The sequence below is a fragment of the Sinocyclocheilus rhinocerous genome, unplaced genomic scaffold (genome assembly GCF_001515625.1).
Source record: "Sinocyclocheilus rhinocerous isolate Xijiao unplaced genomic scaffold, SAMN03320098_v1.1 scaffold312, whole genome shotgun sequence".
Lineage (NCBI taxonomy): Eukaryota > Metazoa > Chordata > Actinopteri > Cypriniformes > Cyprinidae > Sinocyclocheilus > Sinocyclocheilus rhinocerous.
This window is the reverse complement of record NW_015624544.1, coordinates 73524-94672: the sequence shown is the minus strand read 5'-3', so window position 1 is coordinate 94672 and position 21149 is coordinate 73524. Positions and strand designations below refer to the sequence as shown.

Here is a 21149-nt window from a genome sequence, read left to right as displayed (position 1 = left end):
ATTGTGCGGTTTTTCACACATACACACAATATTCATATCGTATGATAGACCTTCTCATTCCGAACAACTTTGCCTGTAGTACCACTGCTGTCAAGCAAGTCATTTGTTAAATAATTTAGAATATGTCAAAAAAAAAAAAAATATTGGAGGGGTAGTGCATTCCACAATCTGGGAGCAACTACTGAAAAGGCCCGGTCAACCCTACTTTTCAGCTTTGATTTCGGAATACGTAGCAATCTCTGATGAGATGATGGTAAGCCAGGTTTCCGTAATACATAAGCAGTCCAACTCACGCAAGGTAAAAAAGTCATTTATAATAAAAGTCTTATTTACCACCGATCTTGAATTTAGTAGACCCATCCTTAACCGAAGCGGATTGTCCGTTAGCTCCTTTGACTGCCGCACCTGAGGAAACGTGCGCACCAAGAGCTTGTAACACTCCAAAAAGAAAGGAAAAATTGAAATCGCTTCATATGACCCCTTTAAAGCGATTGAACCCAGATAATTGCTGCTTGCAGCTATATATATTTTTTTTTTGTCCATTTCAGTCTTTTTGTTGTTGTTGTTGTGTGGAAATGTCTAATTTTGTATTACATTTTGCATTACGCAAGCTTGGAGCAACATTGAGACAAGTAAATGATAATGAATTTCAGACTCTAGTGTTCTAGTGCTGCTATGCTGCATGTATACTGTACAATAAATATGTTCGTTAAGTTGGCTTTGTGGTGCAGATGTTGAAGCGTGCTCTGAGTGAAATTGGGGAGATGTGTGAGCCAGGAGAGGAAGATAAACAGTCTCATCATAGCGACAGCATCATGGAGTGTGTCATAAGTATGTCAAGTATGTCCTCACACACCACTGCCAACAAGTGACTGTACACCAGACAACTAAACAGGCTTGTGTTTTTATCCAGGTTCATGCCATTCCAGAGCTCATGCACACTCATTGCCCCCCTTCCCTTCACCTGTACAGCACTCTATCCAGCAAGATGCTCTGATCAGAGACTCATGCAATGCCAGTCATAGCCAGCAACAGCACAGAAACACCCAGGTACATCCCACACACCACACCAAAATCAGAATCAGAATTAGCTTTATTCGCCAAGTGTATGCAAACACACAAGGAATTTGTTGTGGTTTTTTAGAAGCTCTTGATCTGCATACACTTTTAAACATTCATATCCCAACAGCCTGATCATGTGGACTGTGTTTTTGATTTTGTGTGCGTGTGTGTGTAGTTCACAGAATCAGATAAACTGAAGCAATTAGTGCAGCAGGAGCAAACAGATATGACCACTGAGAGACTCAATGCTCAGAAAACGGTCAGTGATGTTTATCTCTCATTTTTGGTGGATTATGTTTTATGATGCAAGCAAGAGTTATTTTGTATTGTGTCTTTATAATGATATTACAGTGCTTTGTAATGTGTTTGTACTGTATTGAAATTCCTCATTTTAATTATTCTCTACAGTTTAATTCAAAATACAGTACTATGCCAAATTTTTAAGGCCCTTTCACACATTCAGATGTCAGATTCCAGAATATTTGTTCCAGTAATTGTTTTGAGATTGTTTGATTTTTTTTATTTACACTGCCAGAGCTTCCTTGTGCTCTGTACTGTCCTTCATCATTAATCTTGTGGTTTATTATATCATCTGCATGGATGGTAAGTCCTGTTGGCTTCCATAGTATTTTTGTTTGTTTGTTTGTTTGTTTTGAATGTGACAGTATGTCCTTCGACCACGAATAAGAGGTGAGTTTCATGGTCATGGGCTCGGGCTGAGTGAGGGGAGCACCATGCCCAGGTGAGCTCGTCATGTAGCTCGAGAAAGAATAGCACCGGGGGGGCTGATTGGTGGCCCACATGCAGATAGGAGCCATCCATCCACTTCTTCGTAGGCTGTTTTGGGGCTGACCATTCCAGGCCCATCTCAGCCACGGCATCCGAGAGGATATTCAGAATTTCCTCATCAAGAGGGGTCACTGGAGGAGCACTCTCATCCATTGGAGCCTCTGACCAAGCACCTGGGTCAGAGGTAGTGGATGACATGGCATCCTCCTCCCTGGTTCCAAAGGAGATTGAGGGAGCCTCCCTGCTCACAGCTCGACGGCGACTGGAGGGTGAGGCACAACAGTGGGTGAAGACTGCAGCAAGTCTTGCATGGAGAGTCTTGATCGGCAGATCCCCACAGAAACGACAATCAGATTTCTCCATCGCTGCCTCGGCATGGACGTGGCCCAAGCACAGAACACACTCCTCATGCGAGTCTGGTAGCTCGATGGGCCCACCACACTAATTGAGGGCCATTGGCTATTGCAGGTGCAATAGCATGATTCAATCAGGCTTCAGCATTTTCGGAGAAAGGGAGTTTTCACAATGTTGAGAGTCCGACCTCAAAAGGGAACACCAAAAGCTAATAATCAAGAGGAAAAAAATTTAGCAAACTGAAAAGACCAAGCGTGGTGTTATTCTTCTGTTGTCTGAAAAAAGAACATGAAGGAAATTTTACAGCTCATTCAGTCAAACTGACATTTTCTGTAGTGCAATTTTGATTTAAATGTATTTGTTTTCGTCTTTTTGAGTCCAGCTTACCTAAACCAGAAGTGCCTACCATAATAATTTAAAATGCATTAAGCTCATTAGGAAAGTGGTGGCTACATAACAAATATGGCATTGTGCTGTTTTTTTTTAAATCTGATATGCAAGTGAGTGCTGAGTGTCATGATAATTTAAAGCATCTCGTTCATTTAAACAAAGCCAAACCTGAAAACTTTAAGAATACTCAAAGATGTACAAATGTTTTTATTATTAATGTTTTATGTTGTTACTGTTTTATGTGTTTGTGTAGGAGCTTGAATACCACCAGGCAGTGTGTAGAAAAGCTCCTTCTGTTCACAGATCCTGCACCAAGTCACCTTGCTCTCGATCCTCCGGAACTAAACTCCAACACACAGCCAGAAAAGAGATACATTCTGGTAAGACAGCAACCAGTGACAGAGCGCACACACACACACACACACAAACTGGCATATACTGCATGGTGTACAGGGACTCTTCTATAAGGTAAATAGGTAAATTTAGCTCAAGGGGAACTAATTATTTTATTTATAGGGAATTTTGACAGAATATGTTTTTTACGGCTGATCAGTTGAATTGCTGTAACTATCAACTATGCAACAGATATTAATATCCAAAATATATAGAAAACACTATTTATTAGTGCGGTAACAAGATTGACAGTTTAAACATTAATTTGTAAGCACACAACACAAGACACTTTTCTTTAAATACAAACAAAACTTTACTGGACAAATATATGCAATTCCTTAGACCTTAAACGATTCCTTAAGCAATTCCCTAAACAAACCATACATTTTTTAATTTAACCCTAGCATTGACTTTTCAATAAGGCTATGAAACTTTATTAAATGCACCAGTTCAGCTGATTCTTCATTGATTCGCTGACGGTCTGGAACAATCTGGAGTGATGTCTTGGGAAGACAACCACGATGGGCATTGGCTGAAGGATAGATGATGAGTCTCATAGGCTGGTTAAGGTTTGATGCGGTCAAAGACAAAGTCGGATACAGCTTTGCGCCAACTTAAAAAATGAGACTTTCAATGGAAAAGAAAATAAACTACATAAAAGAAAGAAAGAAAAAAGGTGTGTGACAAGACTAGATGGCTTATCTCCTCATGATGGTAGAGAAACAGCAATCAAGCAAGACAAAAGCTCCCGAAAGCCAAAAAACAAGAAAAAATGTTTGTGTCATGTAGGGATGGGTGATAAAACGATATCATATTGAGATCATGATTAAAAAAAGATTGCGATGATAAGCTCTGGACATTTTTACTCTATATGGATTAATCTAACAGTCTATCACACATGAGAAATAAAGGCAACAGCAGCAATCAGTGCATGCCTCTAATAAGTCTGCATGTTCTGCATGCCTCTATGTGATTGAATGGCATGGTTTAGGAATTAGTTTTAGAAGGGTAGATGGAGTAATGTAATTTTACCACAGGGCGTCTGTAATATCAATGGCCAATTCGCACTGGATAAGAAATCTCAGTAAAACTATCAGAAATGGGAGGGGTAACTCGATTTACACACCCGCCATCACGTCCCTGTCGTCATGTGTGTGCCATATTGCATACTGTGCGTACTATGTACTACCAACTAGAATGAAATTGAATGATTATTCGAGCACTTTCATACTTGAAAAACTGCGGAAAACTATTTTAAACGCTAAATTATGGAATATTTATGTACATATTTACAGCTGGTCTATTTGCACAGGATTAGCATTACCTGAGGTAATTTTTCCGGACCTTTTTACAGAAGATAAAATTCTCCATAATCTTTACTGACATTAGCTGGGTTTCCATCCAAAGTTGTGAATTTAATTTATGTGCAAAACTGGAATATCGTAAAAAGCGCATGCTCTGGAATTTGATATACTCCTCTGAGGATTTCCAGCCAATTGCCACCAAACTCTGAGAACATGATTTCAAAACATTGGGGATGCTAAATTATGAAGGGATTTTTGATATCTCGAAACGGTTTGCCCATGGCGAGGCGATGAAGTTATGGCGAGAAATGAGAAAAAGAAAGTGTCTAATAACATCCACATACATTGTCTGATTTTGATCAAACTTCAGGGGGTTGTTCGTTGTATGATGCCGATCGCATAGATGTGACTATTAGGAGTCAAAGTTATAGCTCCACCAACTGGCAGCAGGAAAGGAAGTGTGTCATTTTCAAAATACTTTGAATTCAGCATCTTATTTTTACTCGATTTGCTTCAGACTTCATCAGAATAATGTCAAAACACAGCCGATGTAAAACTGTTGAGGGAATATTAATATCTAAAATACTGTTGCCATGGCAACATTTCAAACTTGAATATTCTTTTCTGGTGATTTAGAAGCAGATAACATGCTTAGAATTTCATGAAACTCAACACACAAATCAGTATTAATGACAGACAGACACTGGCAAAAGCTCATAAAAGGGCGTGGAGGAGGCACTCTATAGCGCCACCTTTTGACAAAAGTTGGGGGGTTAGTTTTAGCTACAGACACAAAACTCGGTACAGACATTGTTCTCATCAAGACGGACAACTTTCTAATTTACAGTCATCAGCTACGACAGGAAGTCAGCTATTTTGCTTTGAATGTGGAATTTTGGAAAAATCAGGCAGTGGAATTTTAGATACTCCGTCCAGGAGAAACAAGCAATTCACACCAAACTTCGTCTACATGATGCCAATATACTGAAGATACTAAATTGTGAACGGATATTGGATATCTTGAACGGTGTTGCAGTGGCGATTTATTAAAGTAACAGTAAAAAAGATAGCAGTAATTTTCTTATATCTTTAACCAAGTCATTCGAGAACAAGTCATTCTGAGGAAATATGGTTAGTTTCATGACTTTACAAAGCTCTATGGATAAAAGAAAAAAAAAAAACTATCAGACATAAAAAGATCTAACGATACATAAACGTGGACTTATATATTTTTGTGCTGCAAATAATAATTTGACACTCATTTGATACCAACCTAAGACATCCTGTGACATGACATTCATCTGAATTTACATCATCTCATGAATGTAACAGTAAAACAGTTCAGCTCACAGATGAAGACTAAGCTGTAATACAGGCCAAAATATTTCACGAATATTATAGATCAATAAAATAGTTAAAAAATGCTTATAAACAATTAAAGGTTTTGATAACACTTTAAAATAAGGTCTCATTTGTTAACATTAGTAAATGCATTAACTAACAATGAACAATATATTTTCACAGCATTTATTAATGTTTGTTGATGTTAGTTAATCAAAATGTTCATGTTAATTCACAGTGCATTAAAGGGATAGTTCACCCAAAAAAGAAAATTTGATGTTTATCTGCTTACCCCCAGGGCATCCAAAATGTAGGTGACTTTGTTTCTTCAGTAGAACACAAACGAAGATTTTTAACTTAAACCGTTGCAGTCTTTCAGTCATATAATGTCAGTCAATGAGTCCCAGAGCTTTGAGAGTTAAAAAAAACAAACATACCCAGACAAAACCAAATTAAACCCTGCGGCTTGTGACGATACATTGAGGTCTTAAGACACAAAACGATCGGTCTGTGCAAGAAACTGAACAGTATTTATATCATTTTTTACCTCTGATACACCGCAATGTCCAACTGTCCTGAGTGCATTCACAACATCACAAACTCATGGCAAAAAGTTATCAAAAGAATTTCGATTGGTGATTCAGGTTCGCAACAGAATGCTAAAACGTTTGAAGTAGCAGTTGCCTTTTACTAAAATGGTTATATCTCTTGATTGCAATGAGATATTTTCACCAAACATGGTTACACATGTAAAAAAAAAAACTATCAGACATAAAAAGATCTAACGATACATAAACGTGGACTTATATATTTTTGTGCTGCAAATAATAATTTGACACTCATTTGATACCAACCTAAGACATCCTGTGACATGACATTCATCTGAATTTACATCATCTCATGAATGTAACAGTAAAACAGTTCAGCTCACAGATGAAGACTAAGCTGTAATACAGGCCAAAATATTTCACGAATATTATAGATCAATAAAATAGTTAAAAAATGCTTATAAACAATTAAAGGTTTTGATAACACTTTAAAATAAGGTCTCATTTGTTAACATTAGTAAATGCATTAACTAACAATGAACAATATATTTTCACAGCATTTATTAATGTTTGTTGATGTTAGTTAATCAAAATGTTCATGTTAATTCACAGTGCATTAAAGGGATAGTTCACCCAAAAAAGAAAATTTGATGTTTATCTGCTTACCCCCAGGGCATCCAAAATGTAGGTGACTTTGTTTCTTCAGTAGAACACAAACGAAGATTTTTAACTTAAACCGTTGCAGTCTTTCAGTCATATAATGTCAGTCAATGAGTCCCAGAGCTTTGAGAGTTAAAAAAAACAAACATACCCAGACAAAACCAAATTAAACCCTGCGGCTTGTGACGATACATTGAGGTCTTAAGACACAAAACGATCGGTCTGTGCAAGAAACTGAACAGTATTTATATCATTTTTTACCTCTGATACACCGCAATGTCCAACTGTCCTGAGTGCATTCACAACATCACAAACTCATGGCAAAAAGTTATCAAAAGAATTTCGATTGGTGATTCAGGTTCGCAACAGAATGCTAAAACGTTTGAAGTAGCAGTTGCCTTTTACTAAAATGGTTATATCTCTTGATTGCAATGAGATATTTTCACCAAACATGGTTACACATGTGTAGAAGCTCAGTCCGAGGTCACAGTAACAAATTTAGCTTTTGGCCACTTGGTGGCACTGTAATAGGAAAAAAAACATGAAAACCACTACATCTACACAACAGTTAGTCTGATTGACTTGAAAATTGGCATGCACTGTCCTTGTCCAAGTTGCCATGATAGGTAAAGCGATTGTCCACTTGGTGGCGCTATAACAGAAAAAAACATGAAAATGGCTATAACTACGCAATCGTTAGTCCGATTGACTTGAACATTGGCGTGCAGTGTCTTGGTCGAAGGTGCCATGAATGTATATGAGCCATGAATGTCTCTCAAAAATCATGGCTGCCATTGGCCTATGAAATTTGAGAACCTGTTAGACCAGGTTAACAGAGGCCGATCAAAACGAAACATGGTGGGCCTGTTTGACTTGCCTCTAGCAGTCTGTGTGAAGTATAAAAGAAATCAGTCACCGGGTGGCGCTACGTATCACACATAAACAATATTCATAGCATATGTTGAATCTCCTCATTCTCTATAACTTTGCCTTAAGGTCCTAGGTATTTCACTAAACTTCAAAACCACTGCATTACAATTCTCTAGATTTTTTAGGTCAATAATTATCAAAAACTGTTGAACTTTACCATTTGGATAGCCATAACGGGATCATTAAGAAAATGGCCATCTCCAAATGTACTCAAAAGCCTATAAATCTTAAATGCTTTCATATCAGCCTAGACCCTAACACCATAGATGGCATAAAGGTCTTAATACGCTTGAACCCCGATAAATGCTGCTTGCAGCTTTAATTTTATAATGTTCTCTGAGGTTCACTTATAATGTTAGTGTGATTTTACATTAAAAACACATATTTAGAAGTAATAGGCTATTTTCTATCCTGTTTTTGAGCCTCTCTGCAGAACAGTCTGATTTTATAGGCAGGGGGCATTCACAACTCGCAAGTAAACGTGCACTGCTGTGATTGGCTAACAGTTTCGCTTATTACATTAAGATGAAACCATAGCAGATAGCCGGGAGGGTGAGAGTGAGCGTAGGTTACGTCGAAAAAGTGACATGTGGAGGGGTATGTGTTGTGTCAGGGCACATCTAATTCTTCCACGAAGTTACCTAGTGGTCCTGGGGGTCGATAAACAACTATAAAATGGATTTTAAGAGGGTGGGTAACAGTGGTTGAATGTGATTCAAAGGAGCTGTTGATACTCAGAGATGGTAAAGGATTAAATTTCCAATCATTAGAGATAAGCAGACCAGTACCTCCACCTCTTCCAGTCAAACGGGGGGGGTGGGAAAAAGAGAAATTATTGGAGAGTGCTGCAGGTGTAGCATTGTCCTCTGGTATGATCCAGGTCTCTGTCAGAGCCATGAGGTTTAGTCTTGAATGACTAGTAATAGAAGTAATAAAAATCTGCTTTGTTTACAGCAGACTGGCAATTCCAGAGACCAATAGAAAAAGAAAGTAGTGTATTAGTAGACATAGGCAAAGTGCACAGGTTGTTAGGATTGTGCTGCCTACATTGTGGGATGCATGGTTTGCGAGTGGTAGTGATAGTAGGGATCTGGAAACACATAGTAAGAATATTACTTATTAATTATATTATATACTATTCACAAAGAAATGCATGTTGACCACATCCAACACTACAAGGATGCCTTGTCTAAAGTTAAATTAGACTTTTATTCCAAATTAATTTGGGCTAGTGGTCATAAATATTTGATGACCATCTGACTCTCTGCCAGCAAATATGTAGGCCTATTCCACCATTCTTTGCCAGACTTTTATTATCGGTTTTGAGTCTAAAATTGAAAATATCCACCAGCAGTTACTTTTCTTGTGCCTTCACACTCTGTCTTTTCTACTTTCACTCTACCGACTGCTGAAGATATATTTTGTCTTATCCAGAAATACAAATCTATCACTTGTCAGCTCAACCCTCTTTCAATTCACTTAAGTCAAAACTGTTTACCATCTTTGTCCTCTTTAATTACCGAAATTGTACACATAATATACTTCTTGACAGGTTAGCTTTCGTTGGGATTACTGTCTTGGTTTAAAGCCTCTTTAGTTGTACTCAGTTAATCCAACTTAAACAATTCCAACCAAAATTATCTAAAGTTAACAGTGGTGTTCCTCAGGGTTCTGTTTTGGGCTATCTTTTATTCATTATCTATTTACTTCCTCTCAGTCATATTTTTAGTAAATCTGGTATCCATTTTCATTGCTACACTAAAGACAACCAGCTGTCTTCCAAGCCCTTGAGTTCCTTCCCTCCACCTTCTTTGTCGAGCTGTTTAGCTGAAATTAAAGACTGGCTTTCAGCTAATTTCTTAAACTTAGTTGTAAAACTGACGTCCTCCTTGCAGGATTAAAATATATTCTGCAAAAATCTGATTATCTTTCTGTAGCTATTAATAAAAAAAATTAAATCGGTTAAGAGTCTGGGTGTCATCCACGATAACACCCTATCCTTTGAAGCTCATGTTAATATCACTCATACTGCATAGCCTACTTTCATTGAAGTAATATCAATCATCACTGTCCCTCCCTCAAAATGAGTAGCACTGCAGTTCTTCCATGCACTGGTTGCTACATGTATTGATTACTGCAGTGCTCTCCTATCTGGTCTCCATTCTAAACATCTTTATAAAATTCAGTTGTTTAAGAACTCTGCAGCTTGTATTCTTTCTAGAACTCCTTCCATCAAGCATATTTCTCCAGTTCTTTAGCGATTATACTGGCTTTCTGTATTGTAAATGTATCGATTGTAAATTTCCGCTTCTTACGTTCAAGGCTTTTAAAAATCTCACTCCTCCATACCTTAAAGGATTAGTTCACTTCCAGAATAAACATTTCCTGATAATTTACTCACCCCCATGTCATCTGAGATGTTCATGTCTTTCTATCTTCAGTCGCAAAGAAATTAAGGCCTCCATACCTTAAAGGATTAGTTCACTTCCAGAATAAACATTTCCTGATAATTTACTCACCCCCATGTCATCTGAGATGTTCATGTCTTTCTATCTTCAGTCGCAAAGAAATTAAGGTTTTTGAGGAAAACGTTCCAGGATTTTTCTCCGTATAATGGACTTCAATGGGAACCAACGGTCTGAAGGTCCAAATTGCAGTTTCAGTGCAGCTTCAAAGGGCTCTACGTGATCCCAGCCAAGGAATAAAGGTCTTATCAAGCGAAACGATCAGTCATTTTCTAAAAAAAAATAAATAAACCTTTATATACTTTTTAACCACAAATGCTAGTCGTGCACTAGCTCAACTTCATGCATTACGTAATTATGTTGGAAAGGTCACGCGTGACGTAGGCGGAAGCACCGACCCAACGTTTACAAAGCGAACGGGCAAAGAAAGTCAAATGCCCTTTACAAAAAAAGGTAAAACAACGATGTCGGTCGATTTTGAAGTTGGAGGAGAAAATGAGATTGAGTGTTTCGCCCTACCCTACCTTTCTGAACCCCGGAGTACACAGATGAAGAGCTTACCGCACTTGACCTTTCCAACGGGATTACTTAATACGTAAATGCATGCGCAAGCAGAGCTATAGCAAGACGAGCATTTGTGGTTAAAAAGTATATAAATGTTTATTTATTTAAGAAAATGACTGATGGTTTGGCTAGATAAGACCCTTATTCCTCAGTTGGGATCGTGTAAAGCCCTTTGAAGCTGCACTGAAACTGCAATTATTATAACCGTTTGGTAACTGTTGAAGTCCACTATATGGACAAAAATCCTGGGATGTTTTCTTCAAAAACCTTAATTTCTTTTCAACTGAAGAAAGAAAGACATGAACATCTTGGATGACATGGGGGTGAGTAAATTATCATGAAATTTTAACTTAAAGGTCCCATATTGTCAAAACTGAAATGTCCTGGCTTTTTTTCACGATTACTGAGGTCTAGGGGCTATTTAACTACCATATAAGTTTCAAAACAGTCAGTCCACAGTAAAATTCACACAGCCTGCTTAAAGTTCTAGCTATTTTTCACAAACCGTTGTGACTTCCGTAAAATGTTGACGTCAGAACTACACAGTCACCGCCTTCAGTCACCACCCCGAGCACCGCACACCGTCCCACTCTCATTTTGCCAAACCCCCAGACAACATGGCATCCATGCTTTTGCTGAGCAAGGACAACACGGAAACATGTCGAAAAGGTTAACTTTAACCACGAAACCAGATCGGCCGACCTGTAACGTTACACTCTCACTCAAAGGATGGACGATCTGACAGGATTGTAACTATGAGGTGGATCACATCTAACGAGTAAAGACAAACTCATTGTGTCTATCTAGTCATGATGAAGATGCACTGTATATATATTTCAATTTCAGCAGGCAACTATTTTTACAGCTACATTATTGTTCCAGCCACAATTAATCACAACAATGTATATACAATTACAAATGATAATATATAAATCGTCAGTTTGTTGTTTTACACACATGCACACAGACATTAGTTCATACACAACATAGTCGTGAGATGCAAGAAACAGACATATGGCAAGAAATCTGTAGACGCGCCCATAACAACAAAAGACAATACTTTATTGAACCTTTTCTGATAAGAAGTGTGCGCTGCAAACGAGAGCATTTTTGACGATCGTTTCTGTCCAGTCTGCTCATTTTATCGCGTTTAACCACAGCTGTCGTCGTTTTTTTGTCTGGCAGTGGCAGCAGATATGCGATCAAATTTCTAATTTGAGGCTGTATTACGTCGATTCTGGCACCCAACATCACAACAAGATGATATTTTAAGCTCCTCGTGTAGCCGCATCTGCGCTGGTTTGAATGGGCTGCTTCCAGCTAGCGCTGTGACGTCGGCTGACCCTAGTTAGCTGTGGTTGGCCTGGCCGTGCGTCACTCAGAAAACAACTGGCCAATCAGAAGAGAGGCTCATGAATATTAATTAGACAGACCGAAATCGACCTGTTCTCAGCAGAGCTCCTAAGAAAGGAGCTGTAAAAATATATTGAGATGGTTTTTGGTACTTATACCGCAAATATATATTCTTAAGGACATCAAAACCTCAAATAAAACTCCAGAAAGGTGTACAATATGGGACCTTTAAAAAATTTAAATAATCCTTTAATGATCTTCTTCACATCTACTCCCCTTCATGCTCTATCAGATCTTCACTCTCAATTATTATTATTTTTTTTTTGTCTTAACATGTATTTTCTTCACCACCATGGGAGCTAGAACTTTTAGTTATGCTGCCACTCATTTATGGAACTCCCTCCCTCTTGATATTCGCAGTAGTGATCCATACTCTCCATACAATAGTCGTCATACTTTTAAATCTCGCCTCAAGACTCAGCTTTTTAAACAGGACTTTTTGTGACCTGATTTTTATTGAGCCTGTATTTTTAATGCACTTGCAACCTACGTGTGATGTTGTACTCTGTGGTGATGTCTTGTTTATTGTTACTTACTTTTATATTATTTTGCTTGTATGACAACCTTGAGTGTCCTGAAAGGCACCTATGAATAAAATATATTATTTATTATTACTTCGCCTGAAAGGGATGGGAGATGGCAGTGCAGGGGTAAGCTAAGCTAACAGGTGAAGGTGAACACAGGGCTTAAAGTTTTCCGGCACCGTGTCGGATCTCCGGCGTGAGTCGTTTGGCTGCAGGAAAAAAAAAAAAAGATAGTCCTACATTTAAAAAAAACTTGTTGATATCACGTTCGAGTTCATGAGTTCGCCTACCAATGGTATGAGAGGAATACAGCTTTCACTTTCAACCAAACTAACATTACTAGTCAATCATAAGTAGAATGGGACGAGTCTTGGGAAAAAGTGTGGTTGAGATCCAGCTGCAACCGAGTCCTACTAAGCATAGATGCCGGAGCAGAGACATAGTCGGTAGGATGGAAAGTAAGATTAAGAAGCCTGGGAAAGACGTCCTAATTGATAAAGGACTTAAAAATAAATGGCGCTGGGCGTGGATAGAATAAATAGGCAGAAATGAAGAGAACCAGCTACTTCTGCACGTTGTGCTCGAGAAAGCTACGGTAAAAAAGTGCTACCACGTCACGAATTAGACCCCGAATTTGACTCGTCACGAAAGTTTATCATATGCATGTGTTTTTAAGTTTTGCCAATTTAAGCATTCAAAAGATTTTCAACCGTTCAAGTGTAAGAAATCACGAAAGAGAACTAAGTTCGGTCCTTGAGCGCTGTTTTATGTGCGCGCACAGTGAGCCGCGTCTCTGACAGCACACCATTACAGAGACGAGTTCACTTTTCTTTTCGTGCTTAAACTCCCAAATACACACAAAATTAAGTCAAAATGGCAATTTTGGCGAGTGTCCTCATTTGGTCTGAAAGTGAGAGCAGCTTGCTGTCTGTGTTATTAATATTAAAGAACAAAAGAAAAATCACTGCTCAAATTTGCTCTTGACTGAATTGGCTGAATCTTTAGTAAGGATTAATCTATAAATATGTGGTAAAACGAGATAAATACTGCTCAGCATAAACGCAAAATTAACAGTCTCACGCAGGCGCAACATGCAGCGTAGGTTTCGTTTTTTGTGAAAACATGAATGAAAGCAGAGTGCTGAAAGAAATTAAATGAAAGAATGTATGAATTAATTAATTCTATGAATGCATAAGGGAGAACTGACTGTTTCTATGATATTTGCTTTTAATTTTCCCTGTTGCGACTGCTTTATTTACAGTGGTTACCGAGGAAACCGCTCTATTTCTGCTGTTCCTTTGGCGACACCTGCTGTCAGACAGTGGAGTTACATTTCATTCAGCCCGTCTGCCTTTTTTGTTCAGACCAATGCGAAAATCGGCTCAATTTTTTGTTGTAAATCTTAACCTGTAGATGTAAAACAAGCTCATGTGCATTCTAAAAATCTCAACTCTAAAATGTCTATAATTTATGATTTTGATCCTTCTCTTAAAATGAGTTAAAGACTGAAATGTGAGGTTAATCATTTCATATTTTTTATTTATTTATTTATTTACTTACTTTTGGTCAAATCTAGTAGATAACGTGTTATGTTGTAAGTCACCAAACCAAGATTTTTTGATTGTTTATAATCCGGCCATCATTTTTAATATTAGTATTTTAATGTTTATGCAAACAAAACGTGTATAGTGCTGCTAATTTTATTTATTGTTTGTTGGTTTTTGACATTATACAGTATTTTTCCTTAAATTATGTTAATAATAATAATTTCCTGAAAATATTATGTTCTTTATGTGTAGTCTTAATTTTGATAATCCACTGAATATTTAAATAGTACTAAAACTATAACCCCCCCCCTTGCTTCATATGATTTTTACATTTTACCTAGTGAAAGTGAAGGACAACAATCTTCTTCCCATTCTGCTGGAGGAGTTTCCGCGGGTGCAGCTCTCTCCTCACACTTTGTCCCGTATGTGGAAACAGCAGCTCCGACAGATTGACCAGCTCAGCTCTTCCCAAAACCAGAACAGACAGACACAGTCCAAACTTTTAAAACAAGTGAGAGATCTAACACACACACACAGAAACACACCGATTTTATGTAAACCATTTACATTTGCAGTAGTATTATCAGCATAATGTCAGCATGACAATTAAATAACTTTCTCTATAATGTAAAAATTAAAAATGGCTAAATGTAAGAAAAAAATCTAGATAATATATTACATTATGCCTTACATTGGCATAATGTGGTGGCAAAAAAAAGGTTTTATTCACTGAAAATATTGCCTTCTGCTCTTAACACTTTTTGATACGTATGTTCATACTTATAGTGACATGCTGTTGTAGTAAGCAATATATACTGTATAGTCACATGTAATAATATGCAATAAACCTAGTCATGTGTTAACAGATTTTAGTTACTAACTGATATGTCTCAGCTGACTACTGATCAGTGTGCACAAGTTCATTGTGTTTCAGCACTGAATGGGTTCACTTTTTTGTATTTGTAGCTAGAAGAAGCTCAGAAAAGACATGACATGCTGGTGCAGATAATCCACAAAGAAAAGGAACACAACCGTCGCCTGGTAAGAGCATACTCATAATAAAGACGCAAAGACTAAATCACACAAAATTAAAAGCCTTTGAGCTCAGCAACTCAGAATCTTATGTCTGTATATGTTTCAGAGAGAGTTCAGGGAGAGGATCCAACAGCAGAAGTCAGCTCAAAATAAGCTTAGAGAACAGAGGCAACAGGTTGCTCGTGCTAAAAAATATTACAGCGTCTATCATGTTCAGCTACGTGCCAGACTGATGCAAGCAAAGACACAAGAAGAGCGAGTAAGTGCCAAATCCACAACCGCTATTATAGGTGCTTGCTAAATTGTTTTAAAACCATAACCCTTAGCATTAAACGCCTATGGCCTGCAGGCCAAGTAACTGAAATCTAATGCAGTGGCAGAATTGCCCTCACACAGATGCTGTTACTTATATATCCACTAGAGTTCCTCTTGTTGGTATCGTTAAAGGGCACTAGAGGAGGATATTCCTCGCGCCATGTCATATCTTCAAAAGTCTCATTGTTTTCTATATTTGGAGTATACAAAGACTAGGTAATTATTTGATATGTTGTCACTCTGCGGCAGAAATTCAACATCAATTTCCATTCCGATAAAATTAAATCTAGAATATTATTAGTACAATGAATGGGTCCTTAAGCATGTTGTCTAACCCCAGCAGTTCAGGATGTGTAAAAATGCCGGTCCTAATGCATCTTTTCATTATCTATGTGGATGTTAAAATTGCCAACAATTGACGTTATCTGCAAACAGTATTAATTTGGATATAAAATTAGCAAATTCATAATGTCTCTGTGATGCCCTGGTGACCTGTATACAGTAGCCAGTAAAAAAAAGTGTGATCTTAGTTGTACTCTGAAAAAGTGTCTTTCAAAGAAATGTATATATTTAAGGGTATAGGCCTATATACAATGCTTTATGAAAGTATTCATACCCCTTCATTTTTTTCACGTTTTATGTTGCTGCCTTATATTAAACTACTTTTTTCCACATCAGTCTACACTTTGTCACCATAATGACAGCAAAAAACAGGTTTGTAACAACTTCTCAAATTTATTAAAAATAAAAAACAAATTATTTTTATTGCATAAGTATTCATTTTCTGGGACACTTGAAATTTAGCTCAGGAGCATTCATATATCTTGTAGATGTCACTGCACTTCAAGTGGAGTTAACCTGTGGCAAATAGAAAAAAACAAGTCCTGAGGTCAAAAGAACTGCCTGTAGAGCTCAGAGACAGGATTGTGTCAAGAGACAGATCTGGGGATGAGTTTAGAAAAAATTCTGCCGCATTAAAGGTTCACAGAAGCATGCAGCCTCCATTATCCTTAATGGAAGAAGTCTGGAACAACCAGGACTGAGGGACTCGTCAGAGTAAAATGAAAGCTCAATGCAGCAAAATATAGAGACAGCCATAATGAAAACCTCCAGAGCATTCAGAACCTGAACTGGGCAGAACTTTCACCTTCCAACAGGACAATGACCCTATGCACACACTAAGACAATGCAAGAGTCACTTATGGACAACTCTGTGAATGTCCTTGAGTGGCACAGACAGAGCCTGGGCTTAAACCCGATCAAACACTTGCAAAGTTATCACAAATCTGCTTTTTGCTTTGTCATTATGGTGTGTAGAGTGTAGATTGATGAAAAATGGAGTAGGAATACTTTTGCAAGGCACTGATCTATCTATATAGATAGATAGATAGATAGATAGATAAGACTGGCAAGAGTGGATTCTAAATCTTCAATATTTATCTTGCTGGATCTGTCCGCTGCTTTTGACATGGTTAACCACCAGATCCTCCTGTCAACCCTATTGGCAAAGGGCATCTCAGGAACCGCACTCCAGTGGTTTGAGTCTTACCTCTCAGATAGGTCCTTCAAGGTATCTTGGAGAGGTGAGGTGTCCAAGTCGCAACATCTAACTACTGGGGTGCCTTAGGGCTCAGTTCTTTGACCACTTCTCTTCTCTGTCTACATGGCATCACTAGGTTCTGTCATTCAGAAACATGGCTTTTCATATCACTGCTATGCTGATGACACTCAACTCTCCCTCTCATTCCATCCTGATGATCCGACGATAGCTGCTCGCATCTGTTAGCTTGTCTAACAGACATTTCTTGCTGGATGAAGGACCATCACCTTCATCTCAAACTTGCCAAGACAGAACTGCTTGTCGTTCCATCAAACCCATCGTTTCATCACAATTTTACCATCCAGTTAGGCACATCAACCATAACTCCTTCAAAAACAGCCAGAAACCTTGGAGTTATGACAGATGATCAGCTGACTTTCTCAGACCACATTGCTAAAAACTGTCCGGTCCTGCAGATTTGCTTTATTCAACATCAAGAAAATCAGGCCCTTTCTTTCGGAACATGCTTCACAACTCCTTGTTCAAGCTCTTGTTCTGTCCAGGCTGGACTATTGCAATGCTCTCTTGGCAGGTCTTCCAGCCACTTCTATCAAACCTCTACAACTAATCCAAAATGCCGCTGCAAGATTAATCTTTAACGAGCCGAAAAGAACGCATGTCACACCTCTGTTCATCAATTTGCACTGGCTACCAGTAGCTGCTCGCATTAAATTCAAGGCATTAATGTTTGCCTACAAAACCACCACTGGCTCTGCACCCCTTTACCTAAATTCATTACTTCAGACTTATGTGCCCTCTAGATGCTTACATTCTGCAAGTAAACGTCGCCTGCAGTTCTTTGGATGTTGTTGTGGGGTCTTTTGTGACCTCTTGGATGAGTCGTCGCTGTGCTCTTGGGGTAATTTTGGTTGGCCGGCCACTCCTGGGAAGGTTCTCCACTGTTCCATGTTTTTGCCATTTGTGAATAATGGCTCTCACTGTGGTTCGCTGGAGTCCCAAAGCTTTAAAAATGGAAATTTATAACCTTTTCCAGACTGATAGATCTCAATTACTTTCCTTCTCATTTGTTTCTGAATTTCTTTGGATCTCGGCATGATGTCTAGCTTTTGAGGATCTTTTGGTCTACTTCACTTTGTCAGGCAGGTCCTATTTAAGAGATTTCTTGATTGCGAACAGGTGTGGCAGTAATCAGGCCTGGGGGTGGCTAAAGAAATTGAACTCAGGGGTGATAAACCACAGTTTTAACAGGGGGGCAAACACTTCTTCACACAGGGCCATGTAGTTTGGGATTTTGTTTTCCCTTAATAATAAAAACCTTCATTTAAAAACTGCATGTTGTGTTCACTTGTGTTATCTTTGACTAATATTTAAATTTGTTTGATGATCTGAAACATTAAAGTGTGACAAACGTGCAAAACAAATAAGAAATCAGGAAGGGGGCCAACACTTTTTCACACCACTGTACATACATATATACACACACAGTGGAGATCAAAATTAGAGAACAATCTATAAATACTTGATTTGTCTGAAATTTTGTTCATTTTCATCGCTCAAAATATGAAGAAATATTAGCTGTAGGTATACCACTGTTATACTGTTTGACAAAATATCCAAGGCATTTCAACAAAAACCTTTATTGTTGAAAACAGTGTGATCAAAATTAGAGAACACTGAACATTAGAGAACCACTGTAGCACAAAAGGAGATTACAACTAAAATTATGGGGGGGTTACAGCGGTCAGAAATTAGTAGGAAGTGTAGAGGCCCTTGATTTGAATAACTTCAGCACATCTTTGGCTGCAGGACATCACGCTGGTGTGATCTTGGTCCACTCTTCTTCCAGTCTCTTCCGTAGTTCAGTGACTGTAGTGGGTTTCTTAGCCATAACTTTGTCACCAAGGATTTTCCAGAGATTTTCAATCGGGTTTAGATTAGGACTCTGGGCCGGCCATTTCATTATTTCAATGTTTTTAGCTTCGCAGTGTGACGGAAACATTGTCTTGCATGAAAGTCGCATGCTGAAGGAGGTTCTGATAAACATTTGCATCCTCCAAACCATAACTCTTCCTCCTCCACCTTTCACTGACTACTTTACGTACTTGAGCTTCAGTCTTTCCCCAGTTTGATGCCAAACAAAATGTTTCCCACCAAACCCAAATAAATTAAACTTGTTCTCATCACTAAAGTGAACTTTGGACCAGTTCTCCTCTCTCCACACAACATGCTCCTCAGCAAAGGCAACCCTTTACATATGCGACTAAATCTTCAATCTGGGCTACTAAATAATGTCTATCGTTAGCCATTGGCTAATAAATTCTTAGATTTTACTTACCAGTGTGTGTTAGAGGCTAATTACAAGTTAGCATAGATATATTTTCACTCGCTGAACACTCAGACTAAGCACTTGAGAGTTTTGCTCTCCATCAAGCGTTCTGTGCTATAATTCAATTCAGCTCAATGGATGCGCAGTGTTACCTGTATTTGATGTAAAGTACAATAAACTCTAGTGTGAAGGCGCACGACTCGCCGTCGCTTTGCTGAGAGCGCTGTGTTTCTCACACATGCAAAGAGAGAGCGAGAGTCTTACATATCACGCTGAATCGACGTGCTACATGTAAACGGTATTCTTTGTTGTATTTTCCTGTAAAAATAATGGAGTTCATTTGGAATTATTCAGCTTTTATGAACAAGCAGAAGATAATGCGGTTTTTCCAGTAGTAGGCGGAACTAATGCGCAAACGGCAATCTAATTGGCTGGCTCTCATCTATTACCGTCCCTGTTTTGATTTCAGCAAATCAGCTTGATTATATTGCCAAGGTGTGCATAGAGGGTTGAAAGGTGAGCCTAGCCTTTTGATTCTTTCTACTGTTGAGAGGCTTGGTCACTGCAGAGTGGGCTTTCAGTCTGACTTCTCTTAAACATGCCGAGACAGATCCTTACCCTGTTCAGTGCTGAACTGGCAAGCTATTCCAGCTGCAGTGTTGAACTGATTCCCTATTGAGAGTCCTCTGCATTATCCTGTCTTCTCATGCTTGTCTCTTACGTGGGGGACCAGCCTTTTTGGGGGACTTGAATGAATTAGTGTCATTGTAAACCTGCAATATTCGAGGAATCACAGATTTGAAATGACCAACTTCTCTTGCAGTGGCTGAAAGAATCATCTCTTTGGCCTTCATCTAGACAACCTCCTGTCGCAGAGTTTCAGTCACCTTAGAGCGGCCCGCCATCTTGCAATCTCAGTGAAAATTAGAGGAATGCTGCCAGTTAAATAGTGTTTGTCATATAATTAAGGAAATTAGCACCTGCTGCCAGATCTCTGAACACCAATAACTTGAAGTTATCTTTAAGTGTTCCCTAATTTTGTTATTTTTAAAATAACTCGTTTAAGTTTTTTTATACTGTGCTTCATAATACAATTAATTTATGAAATATGATTAAAACACTGCCCTTCTACTCCTGTTAGAATAACTTTAAATGGGACTAAGCAGTGACCTTGAAATTTAGGAAATTATTGGTTGTTCTCTAATTTTGATCTCCACTGTGTGTGTGTGTATATATATATATATATATATTAGTATTTGAACCCTTTCCAACAATGACTGTATGATTTTGAGATCCATCTTTCACACTGAGGACAACTGAGGGACTCAGACGCAACTATTACAAAAGGTTCAAATGGTCACTGATGTTCCAGAAGGAAAAATGATGAGGAATAGGTGTTGACTTGGCCTCCAAATTCCCCAGATCTCAGTCCAATCGACCATCTGTGGTATGTGCTGAACGAACAAGTCCGATCCATGGAGGCCCCACCTCGCAACTTACAGGACTGCTGCAAACATCTTGGTGCCAGATACCACAGCACACCTTCAGGGGTCTAGTGGAGTCCATGCCTCGACGGGTCAGGGCTGTTTTGGCAGCAAAAGGGGGACCAACACAATATTAGGAAGGTG

General features: G+C 38.5%; 1 protein-coding gene across 2 annotated transcripts in view; it reads left to right on the top strand.

Moving 5' to 3' along the window:
* The window catches only part of LOC107741999 (centrosomal protein of 95 kDa), a 189746-nt gene that overhangs the window by 104807 nt on the left and 63790 nt on the right, over window positions 1-21149 (top strand). For both annotated transcript variants that reach the window (XM_016554849.1, XM_016554846.1), the window contains exons 12-18: window positions 732-831; window positions 914-1050; window positions 1238-1321; window positions 2849-2975; window positions 14626-14795; window positions 15251-15325; window positions 15426-15578. In XM_016554849.1, the coding sequence (XP_016410335.1) occupies window positions 732-831; window positions 914-1050; window positions 1238-1321; window positions 2849-2975; window positions 14626-14795; window positions 15251-15325; window positions 15426-15578 (846 nt within the window). The remainder of the gene's footprint in view (window positions 1-731; window positions 832-913; window positions 1051-1237; window positions 1322-2848; window positions 2976-14625; window positions 14796-15250; window positions 15326-15425; window positions 15579-21149) is intronic.